Source organism: Phacochoerus africanus, chromosome 6, assembly GCF_016906955.1.
Source record: "Phacochoerus africanus isolate WHEZ1 chromosome 6, ROS_Pafr_v1, whole genome shotgun sequence".
Lineage (NCBI taxonomy): Eukaryota > Metazoa > Chordata > Mammalia > Artiodactyla > Suidae > Phacochoerus > Phacochoerus africanus.
The window spans coordinates 34639697-34655372 of NC_062549.1; the positions used below are offsets into that span (position 1 = coordinate 34639697).

Here is a 15676-nt window from a genome sequence, read left to right on the forward strand (position 1 = left end):
AGTATTCAATGTAACTATAATATTTTTTGTTACAATTCCAGCCAAATGCTAGAAAGGAGGATCTTTTTGGCCGCCCAAGTCAGGGACTTTATTCTTCATCTGCCAGTAGTGGGAAATGCTTAATGGAGGTCACAGTGGATAGAAACTGCCTTGAGGTAAGGTAGTCAAAATCTTTGCAATATGATGTTTGTGAGTTGAACACTTAGCATCCAAATTTTTGGAAATTCATTAATTCAGAATATTGTATTTACTCAGACAAAAGAAGTATCTGAAATTCTTGCCTTGGGACATAATTAAAGGAATTCCAGTAGTGTTGTTAGGCTTGCTTTGGAACTAACATGCTGTATGTCAGGTTACTTCACCTGTATGGTGGCAGTTTTATTATGTGCTTTGCCTGTTTCAGAGTTGATTGTTGTAATGCTGCTGAAAATTTTAATTTTTGTATGTATGAACATATATTGGCGTGTAACTTTTCTATTTAAATCTGGCATGTGAATAAGTAAAGTAATATTAATGATGATACCTAACATTTGTTGAATAATTCTATCTCCTGGGCACTGTCTCAATAAATTTTTATAACCACGTTGGGTGAAGACATTATTATCCTGATTTTATGGGTAAGGCTTGGAGAAATTACATAAATTTCATGTGGGACTGTCTGTTGTTATACAGCTAGTTAAGTGACAGATCTAGTTTTAGATAAAAGTCTGATTTGATAGTCTAAAATTATACGTGCTGATTTTCCAATGAAGACGTAGTAACACGTTTAAGAACAGGCATATAGAAGACATGTAGTTGAATAGAATTTTTTTATTATCTAACTGATAAAGGGGAAGACACTTAAGTATATTATAGAAATACACTACAGATATTATAAAGATACCTTTAAATGTTCTCTGAGGCTGCTGTGGTAAGTGCACTGAAATTTGTGCTCAGCCAAGGGATAGAAAAGAAATAGGTTTCACCTTTGTATTTGAAGCACCAGAAAGGAATTATTTAACACCCATGTGATTTCTGTGGAGTTCTAGTGAGTTGAAAAGGAAATCTAGTCAGTTTTTAATATCTAACATTTAAATGTAAAAATTCACAGGTCCTTCCAACTAAAATGTCTTACGCTGCCAATTTGAAAAATGTAATGAACATGCAAAATCGGCAAAAAAAGGAAGGGGAAGAACAGAATGTGGTGCCAGAAGAAGCTGAGAGTTCAAAACCAGGGCCATCTGCTCATGATCTTGCTGCACAATTGAAAAGCAGTTTACTAGCAGAAATAGGATTGACTGAAAGTGAAGGGCCACCTCTTACGTCTTTCAGGTATTTGCTAAATGAAGATAGTGTTTCAATTCCATTATTTATGCTGTTAAGATTTTTGTAAGAATTTTTATTTAGAAAATTTATAATTTTCTTTGTATTGCATTTGTAGATAAATAATAGGGTGAAAAGGTACTTTTTCCCCCTAGTTTATAATCGGCTATTTTAATATTAAATCAGAGTCTTCTCTGGATTTTTGGCTTTTTGGTATTTTGGCATTGATTGGCATTCTGATTTTTCTTCTCATTTCATTTTTCTGACTCTTTTTTAGTGTTCAGTACTGAGTTAAGGTATACATCCATGTCGCATTGCCGGTTGTATACTTGTTGGCAAGAGCTTAGCTATGGGAAACGAGCATGTGAAAAAAAGAACTTTCTAGATTTGTGACTTTCACACTTGCTAGGTCTCACTCCTTTGCCAGTTTCACATTTAGTAAGTCTCTTACAAGAAGTAGGTTCTTGGCTTTCCCCTCAAAATTTACCAGTACATACTGTGGCTCAGTATGGCTAATCACCTAATGATTTTGATGAGTATCTGCCTTATGCTCTATCCATTTTGGTTGTGTAATGTCAGATAATTTTTTTTTTTTTTTGCAATTAAGTTAGTTTAGGAAACTATATGCACCTTATGTACACAGTGTGACACCCATAAAAGATAAGGAAAAATTGTGGACTAGGATGGTCCAAGCTTCCTAGAGACAATATGGTGCTGAGACGGTTAGAATGTGTAGAAGCAGATGGATTGAAGGAAAGAAGAATTAGAGGTAGAGAGACAAGCTGTTATTCGTTCTGGCTGGTGCTTTAAAAAAGTTTTAAAAAGGAGGCTGAAGTAGAATGTTGCCTTCGAGGATGAAAGGAAACCATAAAGGACTTGATCACTTTAGAGGAGCCAAAGGAAGAATAAATTAAAAACTTTCAAGTCCATGCAATAGGAAAATAGGTGGTACTACTGAAAGACATCAGGAGGCAGCGTCGTTATAGTGAAGAGGCCATACTGTTTCACCGTATTGCGTTTGAGTAGAGTATGATTGAAATTGGGTGCATTTCACACAATGAAATTCTTGTCCATTATGAAAGTTTGAATTAAAGAGAGATCTGGGAATCACCTGGTGGAGACGAACATTGGACTTTAAGGAGGTGAAATTAAAGATGAAGATAGGAGGCAACCTGGAGATGTATCCTTATTACATAAAGGACAGAAGGAACAAGAGAGTAAGAATGAGTTCTTCAAAGAATGACTAGCTATAGAAAAGTTCTCCAGTAAAGAGAGTGGTTTTGAATTACTTTATTAAGATCTCAGAATATTAAAGGACCAAGTAAATGACTGTTTTTGACAAAACCCAGGAAATTTCTAGAGTTAGCTAAATTGTTCCCCTTCTCCCTTTAAACTTCTTACAGGCCACAGTGTAGCTTCATGGGAATGGTCATTTCCCACGATATGCTGCTAGGACGTTGGCGCCTTTCTTTAGAACTATTCGGCAGGGTATTCATGGAAGATGTTGGAGCAGAACCTGGATCAGTATGTATTTCGAGCACTTCACATTCTGTTCTGCCTGATAAGAACATATTTCAGAGAATGATTTTGTCATGTATTTGGGTTTTTGTTTGTTTGTTTTTTAAGATCCTAACTGAATTGGGTGGTTTCGAAGTAAAAGAATCAAAATTCCGTAGAGAAATGGAAAAACTAAGAAATCAACAGTCAAGAGATTTATCACTTGAGGTAAAGGTATTTAGATTTTGTCATACTCTACATATAATATGCCATTTATATAAAGTTTAAAAATAAAAAAATAATCTTGCTTAGGGATATAGTCTATGTAATTAAAAATTTAAAGAAAACAAATGATAATCACCACATTTAGAATAGTTGACTGTCTGGTAGTTGGTTTGATGTCTGGTAGTTGGTTTGCTATGTCATCAACACATGGATTTAAACTTTTTTGATGTGCTTCATCCATTGATGCTCAGATTATCTTTTCTTTGCCTAATGGAAGTCCTGGGTCTTTTTTGGTTCGTGAGTCCTTTTGACACGACTCAGGTAATCTTTGTTAAATAACTTCCTTACTTTTTGGTATGTTCCATTTTGTCTTATTTTCTATCAGGGAGCTAAATATTCTTCAGGAGATGGTTCCTTTTAGCAGGAAATTTTATTTTGAGATCATAATCTGGGCTCTAGGTTGCTCACTGCCTATCAAGTTAGCATTGTTTCTAGGAGTTTTAGTGGATAGAACTAGGAAATGCTCCTTCAAAAAATGAAAAAAATTGTATCGAGTTCATACTGATATTCCCAGTTCAAAGTCAAGATTTAGGACCACAGCATTGTTTTATTTTCACCTTTTATTCTTTACTTCCTTTCTTCTGAATAGACTAATATCTAGCTTCCCAGCAACACTAAGGTACTCATTTGCCTTTATCCCACAGCACTTACACAACAGTCTTAGAATCACAACATCAACTACCACCATCAAAACAGTTATTGAAAATAGATTAAAATTTATTTGCTGTTTTTGTTTTCAGAGCATATCCCTTTGGGGATGTAAAGGCAAATTATATTGTTTTCTTATTTATTCTTCTTCATGTTTCTTTTGGCTATACCCTCAGCATCTGGAAATTCTCTGGCCAGGGATCAAACCTGTGCCACAATAGTGGCAATGCCAGATCCTTAACCTCAAGGCTAGAAGGGAACTCCAAATTACAGTATTTTAAAGTTACTGGAAAAATTCCTTAGTGTGATTTTGCTGCCTCCCCTCTCATCTCCACACAATTAGGGCCTTTTGTTTCACTTTGCTTCCATTTTTTAGGGATTGTTCTCTCCTCCTCCCCCCCCCCCCCCCTTTTTTTCATTTGTACCTGAAGCTTATGGAAGTTCCCTGGCCTAGGGGTCAAATCGGAGCTGCAGCTGCAGGCCTTTGCCACAGCCACAGCCACAGCCACAGCCACACTAGATCCAAGCCATATCTGCAGCATACGGCACAGCTTGTGGCTATGCCAAATCCTTAGCCCACTGAGAGAGGCCAAGAATTGAGCCCATGTCCTCACCAAGACAACATTGGGTTCTTAACCCACTGAGCCGCAATGGGAACTTCTCTCCTCTTTTTGATTTTGTTTAGTTCATAATCAATGTAACATATCTACAGTTGTACTCTCTCTCTATAGAAGAAGGGTGTATTCAGAAATCTAGTTTCCATTCTGTCTCTTTTACTGTGTGCTCCTATTGTCCCTTTCAGGATGTTTTGTTTTGTTTTAGCTTATTTCCCACCCCCCTTTCAAAAAAAAACACATGTGTATTCATTACTCATCCCTCTCTCCAACTCCCCACCCCAAGCATGCTCTGACCTGTTCTCCCCCTTGCTTTTTACAGTTAATAGTATATCCCAGAGAGAAGGTGTTCTGCCTTCTCTTTCTGACCACCTAGTGCTAGTACCGATTTTATGGTTGTATCACTTTTTTTCAACCAGTTTCCTAATGATTGACATTTGGACTTGTTTCCAGTCTTTCACTGTTACAAATAGTGGTGTGATGATTAGCGTCTTGTGTGTTTCTCTCTTTGGTTAGTATGTCCTCAAGATAGATTCCTAGACAAGGGTTTAAGGGCATGTGTATGTTAATTTTGCCAAATATTGGCAAATTCTTCTACGTAATGTTTGTATGTTTTCGCACTTTCAACATCAACCCGAGAAGGCCTAATTCTCCAAAGTCTTGCCAGCAGTTTATTGTTACATTTTTTTAGATTTTTGCCAATCTGATAGGAAAAAAAATGGCATCTTAATTTGGATTTCTCTTACTATGAGCAAAGTTAAATAAGCACTGTTTCATATATTACGGCTTTTTTTTTTCCTGGAAACTGTTTGTTGGTATTTCTTGCCCATTGTCCCTATTGAATTGTTTTTTTCCTCAATTTTTTTAGAATAGTCAAGGTGATATTCATGAATTTCTACTATTCAGTACAGTTTTTGTCAGTGATAGAAGGTGAAAGCATTTTCCCTAGTTTGTCATTTTTCTTTTACTTTGTTATAGTATTGTCACCAAAGGAATATCCTATGATTTCTTCTAGGTTTTACTTTTTTTTTTTTTAACATTTACATTTTGATCTACTTGCAATTTATCCTGCTATATTCCCCAACCAGATGAATTGCTGTTTTCTAGTAGACCTTTTAAGAAAATGTTAGAATTGAGCTAAATTTCATTATCCTGATTTAATGTAAGATATTCTTGTATGATTTAGAGTATTATTTGAACTACATAAGCTTTTGAGAAGCCAAATACTTCACAGCTACTTCAACTCTCAAGGAAAGGCTAAAATTAGATTTTCAGGTTTTACATAGAAAAATTTCAAAGTGGTTTCCAACACTGAATTTACTGCTTTTTGGTGTGTTTTAATAGGTTGATCGAGATCGAGATCTTCTTATTCAGCAGACCATGAGGCAACTTAACAATCACTTTGGTCGAAGATGTGCAACTACACCTATGGCTGTACACAGAGTAAAAGTTACATTTAAGGATGAACCAGGAGAGGGCAGTGGTGTGGCACGAAGTTTTTATACAGCCATTGCACAGGCTTTTTTGTCAAATGAAAAACTGCCAAATCTAGATTGTATCCAAAATGCGAACAAAGGCACTCATACAAGTAAGTACTATAGAGCCAACGAGCACATAAAAATCTTTCCTGTTCGATCAAAATAATGTGTTTAGAGTGGGAGAGCTTTAATGTATATTTACATTTTTATACTGTTTTATTCTAGATTAATAATTTCTTGTTGTTTAAACTACTCTAGGAGTTCCCTGCTCAGTGGGTTAACGATCCAGCATCGTCACTGCTATGGCACAGGTTTGATCCCTGGCCTGGGAACTTCTGCATGCCTCAGGCATGGCCAAAAGAAAAAACAACCAAAAAAAACTGTTCTATTCGACAATTTAGCAGTTTCCTCTTTGCTGCCACATTAATTTTGTGATTATACTGTTGAATTTTGTATCTCAGTTATAATGTTTGGGAAATGGGAGGTTTACGACCTATGGTATTATAAAAATTCAAAGAGCAGACTGCAGGATTTCTCCAATCTATGTATTTAATTAGTACAGATACTGAGAAGAAATTATTATCCAGAGCAGTGCTTTTCAAAGTATGATTTGCAGAGTTGTCCTTAGTCCCCAGTGAGATGGAGCTTGTAACCAAATTAAATTGGCTGTGTCACTAACCTCACTGTTTAATTTAGCAAGACTTTGTTTTTTCATAATAAGGTTTCCTATATTAACATCATGGTGCAAGCTCTCCCTTCTTGAGGATCAGCACTTTGGGGATTAGAATTCTTACCTAATTTTCAAGATTATAATTAACATGTTAAAAACCTGTGAAAACTACAAAAGCCTTAAGGAGGTGAAACTGGGGATTCACGTAAGGTAGGGGCAGAAGATTGTCAGTCTTGTAGATGAACGGGTATGGTATTTGGGGGGGGGGGGTTATGAACAGAATCTTGTGTTTTACCTAGGCTGCAGGTGTATCTTATTGGGGTTCTATAAACTGCTACCATAAAAGCTGAATGAGCTCTGGAAAGAATTGAAGATGAAAAGATGGGGAGTACCCCAGCCTTTGGTCGTTAGTTTTACCATTTGACTTTATAGTCCTGTAATAAAAAGAAAGTGTTAGTTGTGATGAATGAGGAAATCTGGGAAGTCATGACATTTCAGAAATAGCTTTTCTACACACCTTTTAGGAAATCACACTCTGTTTTTTTTTGTCTTTTTGCCATTTCTTGGGCCGCTCCCGCGGCATATGGAGGTTCCCAGGCTAGGGGTCGAATCGGAGCTGTAGCCACCGGCCTCTGCCAGAGCCACAGCAACGCAGGATCCGAGCCGCTTCTGCAACCTACACCACAGCTCACGGCAACGCCGGATCGTTAACCCACTGAGCAAGGGCAGGGACCGAACCCGCAACCTCATGGTTCTTGGTCGGATTCGTTAACCACTGCGCCACGACAGGAACTCCGCATACCCTGGTTTAAAAAAGAATAATAGCTGGGTGGCTATAATGCTTAATCCCCAAAACTAAGAAAAGAGAAGATATTCAAATATGACCCTAATCATGTAAGAAATCTCAGCATTATATATGGTAAAACTAACATATCCCCAGTTGCTACATAGTACTTCACAGCTTTGACGTGACAAGGTGATAAATTCATTAATACTGAATGAACGTCTTTTACCTACCAAGTGATTCTGCAGAATCACCCCCCAACCCGCCAGGAAACCATATGGAGAATGACAGAAAGGCATAACACAGATGCTTATTAGGAAGATGATCTTCTGTTGTCATGTTCTCATTATGTTTGTCTCATGTCCTCACATTAAGTTTACCATTTAGAGAAGTTGCATTTACATTCATCTAAACGAAGTGTATTTCATATTTTTTTTTTCCAGGTTTAATGCAGAGATTAAGGAACAGAGGCGAGAGGGATCGGGAAAGGGAGAGAGAAAGGGAAATGAGGAGGAGTAGTGGCTTGCGGGCAGGTTCTCGGAGAGATCGGGATAGGTGAGATAATTTTGTATCTTTTATTGAATACCATCTTTTTGGGTGAATTGGAAGTAGGCCTGTAAATAAGAGTCTCAATCACTGACTTTTAGAACATGAAAGTTTTAATAATTGTATATAGGTATTTTAACTGAAATAGTCTATTATTAAAATATTCTGCTTTAAAAACCCAGGGCCAGTTGAAATTATATTGGCTTTTTATTTATCCCACTCAAGTTCCTAATTTTTTGAAATTTTTATTAACTTCCTATCATGCTTTCCCAAATTTGTTAGACAATTTTAATTGTGGCAATTGTGTTATTTAAACCTGTTAGGATAGGTGGCATTTTACTTTTGACTAAAATGTCCACGAGTTCCAGTATTTTAAGGTCCTTTTCCCTTAGAATCAAATTAATCTAAGCATTGCAGATTTATAGATTTTCAAGTGACAAAATCTAGATAATCTTTCATTCCCATCCATTATTCTTTTGGCTTTTCACCCTGGTACCACAGTTGGAGCTAACTATATGCTTTGGTTTTCCAACTTCGTTACTTGTCGTGCCAGTATTTTCATTTTGCAGACAAGGGAGATGAAGTCACAAGGGCTTTATTCATCTTTCAGGGACTTTCGAAGACAGCTTTCCATCGACACTAGGCCCTTCAGACCAGCCTCGGAAGGAAATCCCAGTGATGATCCTGATCCTCTGCCAGCACATCGTCAGGCACTCGGAGAGAGGCTTTATCCCCGTGTACAAGCGATGCAACCAGTATGTACGGTGTACTCAGCCACCTCTTAACTGGCCATGCCATTTTTGTGTTTGAATTAAGGCGGCTATTTTAAAAAGTTGTCAGCTGCTGGAAAGCCATGTGGTTGAGGACTGCAGTAAAAAGGAAGCTTAAGAGGGAAAGAAGCAACATGCAGTTTAATTTTGTGTTTATTTTCTACCTATGCCAGGTTTGCATTCTGCTTAGTAAGTTCAGTTGTGTGCTAAGGAATTATCTGTATATTATATTTATTGGCACAAATTATTGTTACTTTTTAAGTCTAACTTTATTATCAAGTTGTAGCTAGAACACATTGCAGAGTAAACTTTACTGTTGATAAGTATTGCAGGAAGATGTTATTTTGAATTTTCTGTTAGAGGTTTCTTTCATATAATATGAAATATAACCTAGTTGTGGTTTTTGTTTGTCTTTATACATAACTATATGTACGTGTTAATAAGCAAAAGAATAAGAAAACAGAGAAAACCAATTATTAGCCTTAAATATAGGTGTCTTTTTCTTTCTCCTCTCTGCTTCACTTCTTCCCTCCTTTTTTTTCCTACTCTAAATGAAACAATGTTTCTAGCTCTCAGATGAGGAAGGGAAAAAAAGGGAAATTGAATATTTTTTTGTTTACTCATGGATATCATACGTTTACCCATGGATGTCAAAAACCATTTAAAAAGGCTTGTCAGCAAATATTAAGCTAGCTTTAACAAAACTCCTAGTGCATAAAATATTAATGCCCTACCAGAGTTCTCCATAATTATGCTTCCAATTTAATAAAATACTTTCAGAAGTTTTTGTTTGTCATCCAAGTTTCTTACATTTTTTTGTTTTGTCATCCAAGTTTCTTACATTTTCTTCTGATAAAAGATTGCTGATTAGACAAGAGGTTTCAGAGTACAGGCAAGTAACATTTGTTTGTCACTTATAGGCGTTTGCAAGTAAAATCACTGGCATGCTGTTGGAATTATCCCCAGCTCAGCTGCTGCTGCTTCTAGCAAGTGAAGATTCTCTGAGAGCAAGAGTGGATGAAGCCATGGAACTCATTATTGCACATGGACGGTAATGTATACAATTGGGGAGACATTTTAAACATAAAAACTATGTTTAGAATGTGGGTGTCATCATATCATAAACTTTATACTAGATAGTACAAGACTTTAAATGATTTTTTAAGCAGTGGCTTAAAATCCATGAGTGAGACAGCCAAGTTTCACATGTGTTCGAAGGGTAGAATTTTAGCAATGTCATTTTAGGTTCTGAAGTTTCTTTAAAAATGAACCTTATTTAGACGTTAACTTAGAAGAAGTACATTTCCGTTCTCCACCCGAATACCCCTAATGATAGAGGCCAAATACGTCAGGGAATTGGGTATAATTCATGAGTTCTTAAAATGAACATGAAATTTCTTTTAGGCCACCCAATTTTAAAAATAATCCAAGTTCTTGCTTTCTATTTTGTAATGTATTTGTTTTAATATAACACTTATCTAATAGTTAAATTACTTATCCTTCTTTTCCCCAGGTGAAAGTTAAAGGAAGATATGCCATACTTATCCTATGCCCTTGTATCCTGGGGCTACTCTTAACATCCAGTATGAGACTTTGGAACGTTGTTTTAGATGAAAATGTCTGGATTTTTTTTTTTTTCTCCTACTCATGATGTTGAATGAGGAACTTAGATTAGATAATAGTCCTAGAGATGGTTGAGACAGTAGGCTAAGCCCTGAAACTAAATAGCCACTCATCTGTGTCAACTGTTTACCTGTCTCAGAGCCTTTGAATGGTCCGAGCCAAAGATGATTGCTTGAAGTTTATTTTCTTTGCTGTTTTTCATCTCAGGACTATTATGTGCTTACTGTGTCTTTATTCCTTTTCCCTGTTTCTGGAAGTATCAGCACACTGATATAGCTTAACTCGTTATAGAAGAAGTTGTGAATAATGTGCATTTTTTATTAAAAAAAAGATTTTTATAAATATATGTAAGGGTTTCTAATTTAGTAGTATTTTCCGTTGACTGGCCTTATGGAATGAATTCTAGATTACTTAAATATACTAGAAGAGAATTTGATTCCTATTGCGGTTGCTTTCTGAACATTTTTTGTGTTCTTTTACAATGCTCCCCCTGAGCTTAAGTTTCAGTACCCCTGTGAAGACTACACTTCTTTTGTCTTAGATTGGGTAGCCTTTAGTTCATTGGCTTGGATTAGACATACAACATCTAGGGTTTTTGTGTATATTATGACATTTCTGCTCCTAGAACAGCATTAAGTTTTCTAAGTGTCCTAGATAATGATTTTACTTCAAAAATTTAATGTATTTATGAGTTCTTATACATGCGCATGCTTTTCTTTACACTAAATTCTAGAAATTTCAGTTATCTGGAATGTGAAAGGTTTTTTTGTTTGTTTTTAGGGAAAATGGAGCTGATAGTATCCTGGATCTTGGATTATTAGACTCCTCAGAAAAGGTACAGGTAAGGGATGTTTTGTTCATATGCTAATAATAATCACTTGGAATTTAAATTACAGAAGCGGGAATGAAAGCCATATTTATGAAGAAACTATGTGTTTATAAAAGAAGAATGCTTGATTACAGCAGAGGAAAAAATAAAGATAGGTATAAAGGTGTCATATACAGAATCAAGTAATAAGATTGCTTTAGTTAGGGCTTAGTGTAACCCTGCTCACTGGCTGCCTCCAGTTGAGCACAGCCTGAATTAGGCTTTAATTTAGAGATGTCTTGAATTAACAGCAGACAAGGAGAGAGGCACTGTGGATTCCTGGGGCTTGTTCCTCTGGGAAGCAGTGAGTACCAAAGATCCGGAGAAAATGTGACATATGATATAGCAGTAAGGAAGTCTTTATTTAAGTGCATGATGTATTTAATTTGTCAACTACCTGAGAATGTCAGTGCCAGCCAAGATACAATCTTACCTTTCACTGATTAAAACTAAAAACTCTGGACAAAATACAAAAAGAAACTGCTTGAGGATTCTGGAAAGTAAACAATAGCACACAGATTGGAGGGAAGTCAAAATTTAAAAAAACAACTGGTATGGCAGGAGAATAAGGCTGACCACCTGTTACTCCATCTTAGCTAGAAGATAGCAAGTGCTTTAAGAAATAAACTAAGGGGAGTTCCCATCGTGGCGCAGCGGAAACAATCTGACTAGGAACCATGGGGTTTCGGGTTCAATCCCTGGCCTTCCTCAGTGGGTTAAGGGTCCAGCGTTGCCATGAGCTGTGGTGTAGGTCACAGATGCAGCTTAGATCCTGTATTGCTGTGGCTGTGGCATAAGCCGGCAACTGTAGCTGTGATTAGACCCCTATCCTGGGAACCTCCATATGCCTCAGGTAAGGCCTAAAAAGCAAAAAAAAAAAAAAAGATAATAACAATAAATAAAAATAAAAAAGAAATAAACGGGAGTTCCCGTCATAGTCCAGTGGTTAACGAATCCGACTAGGAACCATGAGGTTGCGGGTTCGGTCCCTGCCCTTGCTTAGTGGGTTAAGGATCCGGCGTTGCCATGAGCTGTGGTGTAGGTCGCTGACGCGGCTCAGATCTCGTGTTGCTGTGGCTCTGGCGTAGGCCGGGGGCTACAGCTCCAATTGGACCCTTAGCCTGGGAACCTCCATATGCCGCGAGAGCGGCCCAAGAAATGGCAAAAAGACAAAAAAAAAAAAAAGAAATAAACTAAGGTATACACCACTGTCCAAGTCCCAGACTGTCCCAGTAGTGTATATGCAGGGCAGACCCAATAGTATAATTTAAAGGCTTTGGAAACAGTGGAACCACTGCACACAGAAGATGACACTTCCAATCTGAACCTAGCCAGGTTGATTGCCTACCAAAGCCAGAAAACTTTCTCCATATCGTTTTAGCAAGACTGAATTTTACAACTTAGTATTTATTCAGAATGTCCAGGATACACTCCAGAATTATTCATCATACAAAGAACCAGCAGAGACTCTCCAGTTCTCTTGGGGAAAGAATCAATAGATGCTAACCTTGAGATGACCTACTTGTAATTATCAAATACTTTATCTCATGTTCTATGATTTAAAGGTAAACACATTAATGAATGGAAAAGAAAGATAGAGGTTCACAACAGAGAAGCAGAAACTTTAAAAGTGAGCCTAGAAGGGAGTTCCCTTTGTGGCTCAGCAGAAACCAATCTGACTAGTATCCATGAGGATGTGGGTTTGATCCCCGGCCTCACTCAGTGCAATGTCTGAACAAAAAAAATTCACTGGATAGGTCAGTAGCAGAATGAAGGTGACAAAAGTATCAGTCAATTTGAATGTAGGTAGAAATCACCCCTTCTGAAGAGCAGAAAGAAAAGATGATAAAAGAACAGTTTCAGAGACCTGTTGGACCCTATCAAAAGAGCAAACATTTCATGTCATTGCTACAGGAAAATATTTGAAGAATAGCTGAAAACTTACTAACTTTGGTATAAGACACAGATTTATAGATTCAAGGAGGTCAGTGAACCCTAAACAGGATAAACTGAAAGGAAACTATGTCTAGATACATAAATAAATAAGGAAGCAAAGAATCGTGCCTTACATATGGGAAAACAATGATTTGAAAGGCAGTGGATTTCTCAGGCCAGAACATTTAAAGTGCTTTTAGAATCATCAATCCAGAATTGTTTATCCAAGGAAAATGTGTTTAAGGAATTAAGGTGAAACAGTCTACCAGAGTTTCATTAAGGATTTTTTTTATTTAAAGGGACAGAGAAGTTAACAGGCACAAGCTTTGCATATCACAGTTCTGAAACGGTGAATTAAAGTTTACTTATATTTAAATGTGAATGTTGCTTTTCCTATCAAATTACTTTTTTAATGATTTTAGAGAACCAGTTCACATGTTTTGTGGTTAAAAATCAATCTTGGGGAGTTCTCTTGTTGCTCAGTGAGTTTAGGATCCAGTGTTTTCACTGCAGTGGCTTGCTTGGGTTGCTGCTGTGGCATAGGCTCAGTCTCTGACCTGGGAACTCCTGCATGCCATGGGTGTGGCCAAAAAAGGGGAAAAAAGAAAATCAGTCTTGGAACTTAATCTCTGATATCCTTTTATTAGGAAAACCGGAAACGTCATGGTTCTAGTCGAAGCGTAGTGGATATGGATTTAGATGACACAGATGATGGTGATGACAATGCCCCCTTGTTTTACCAACCGGGAAAAAGAGGATTTTACACTCCAAGGCCTGGCAAAAACACAGAAGCAAGGTTGAATTGCTTCAGAAATATTGGCAGGTAAAATAACTCATCTTGTATTTGAATTTTTAAAAAATTTCACTTTATGAGACTTTCTAAACCATACTAGTTTATAAAATATGCATATGCTCTACTTCATACTGATTAGAAATGAGGCTATAAAAAAATTTCTCAACATTATTGTATGTATATTATGTATGTGTGGGGCTATATGTTCTAGAATTATTTTTGAATTTAAATACTATTTCCTTGATTTTATTTTTAGGATTCTTGGACTATGTCTGTTACAGAATGAGCTATGTCCTATCACATTGAATAGACATGTGATTAAAGTGTTGCTTGGTAGGAAAGTAAGTGATTTTAATGAACCTAAGTGCTTTTATAATTTGCAAAATTTTTTTAAATAAAATAACTATACTAGCATACTGTTTATGGCATTAACTTAATATTATAAAACATTATAATAGCCATTATAAATCATTTTTAAACATTTATCTAATGATATGGGGGAAATCTGGATACATGGAGGAGAGAGCACAGCAGAGTGGGTGACACAGGTGGGTTTGGAGGGTTTGACAGACCTGGATCCTGTTGCAGACAAATCCCCTTGACATTTATGGCTTATTTCCCCATTTATAAAATGGTAAAGAAATCACTGTAGTGCCTGGCACATAGTAAGTGCCCAGTAGACTTTAACCATTATTATTAGTTGTGGCAGGTAGCAGTGGCAAGGAAGTAGTATTGTATTGAAAAGAACATTCCTGGTTTCAAAAATATATGTAGGATGTACATGGGGGTGTTCATGGGTAGAAGGGCCAAAGAATGGAAGAAAATACGGCACAGCATGCTTGATAATTATCTCTGGGTGACAGGATTAGCTTCTTTATGTGATTTGATAGTTTGACAGCTTGGACATTCCTTTATGATTGGGGGGAAGGGAAGCCAATTAATGCATGCACCTGCAGCATGTGGAAGTTTCCAGGCCAGGCACTGACCCATGCCCTAGCAGCAACCTGAACTGCTACAGTGAGAACACTGGGTCCTTAACCAGTGGACCCAGTGGTCACAAGGGAACTCCAACTGCTACATTATTTCTAGTGGTGCACTTCACCTCTCATACATTAAAGCTGTGGTCTGTTAATAATTTTCTTCACTCAAACCTAGTGGTGAATATTGTTTTCTGTTATTATAGCATATCATGATATATATTTTTCCTCCTCTTTTTTTTAAAATTCTGACTTGATTGACTTCTTAAAGTGTTCCAACTCCACTGTTCTTGCACAGAAAAAGAAGAACTGGCCTTAAAGCCCAGCAAAATAGAAATGTTGAGCTTTTAACAAGGTTTATGGGAAAGAACATGGAATCATATAGACCCAAAGTTAAATGTATTATCAGAGCCAAAGATTTATTAAAATTTTACCTCTTTAAATCAGTTATATTTAGTGGAAGATTATTATAAATATATCTTCAAATTAGATAAAATTATTTTATCTAAGGTTTTAAGATTTTAAGGTAAGATGTTTCTTTGATAATTGATTTTCATATGATAACTTTCTTAGGTCAATTGGCATGATTTTGCTTTTTTTGACCCTGTGATGTATGAGAGTTTGCGGCAACTTATACTTGCTTCTCAGAGTTCAGATGCCGATGCTGTTTTCTCAGCGATGGATTTGGCATTTGCAATTGACCTGTGTAAAGAAGAGGGTGGAGGACAGGTAAAGCAAATGTGTGATTTTCTGATTCTGGCAAGAGAATTTGGTTAGTCTGCTGTGCTTGTCACAGAGAAAAACGATTTAGACAGGAACCAGGAAAGAGACGTGCCTGTACGTGTGTGTGCGCACACACACACAGAAAAGGAGATGGAGAGAGAGA

At 36.8% G+C, this 15676-nt stretch overlaps 1 protein-coding gene and 1 long non-coding RNA gene across 9 annotated transcripts in view; one reads left to right on the forward strand and one right to left on the reverse strand.

The window, feature by feature from the left end:
* UBR5 (ubiquitin protein ligase E3 component n-recognin 5) overlaps positions 1–15676 on the forward strand; it is a 149118-nt gene that overhangs the window by 126817 nt on the left and 6625 nt on the right. For 5 of the 8 annotated variants that reach the window (XM_047783494.1, XM_047783496.1, XM_047783491.1 and 2 more), the window contains 12 exons: positions 42–155; positions 1091–1311; positions 2706–2826; positions 2929–3033; positions 5691–5934; positions 7722–7833; positions 8435–8579; positions 9515–9645; positions 10998–11058; positions 13668–13843; positions 14070–14154; positions 15364–15519. In XM_047783494.1, coding sequence (XP_047639450.1) covers positions 42–155; positions 1091–1311; positions 2706–2826; positions 2929–3033; positions 5691–5934; positions 7722–7833; positions 8435–8579; positions 9515–9645; positions 10998–11058; positions 13668–13843; positions 14070–14154; positions 15364–15519 — 1671 coding nt within the window. Of the gene's footprint in view, positions 1–41; positions 156–1090; positions 1312–2705; positions 2827–2928; positions 3034–5690; positions 5935–7721; positions 7834–8434; positions 8580–9514; positions 9646–10997; positions 11059–13667; positions 13844–14069; positions 14155–15363; positions 15520–15676 lie in introns of those variants that run through there. The other 3 variants (XM_047783495.1, XM_047783493.1, XR_007135418.1) reach the window with 2 other exon arrangements.
* Positions 1–15676, reverse strand: part of LOC125129127 (uncharacterized) — a 30148-nt gene that overhangs the window by 9703 nt on the left and 4769 nt on the right. The window lies entirely within an intron of this gene.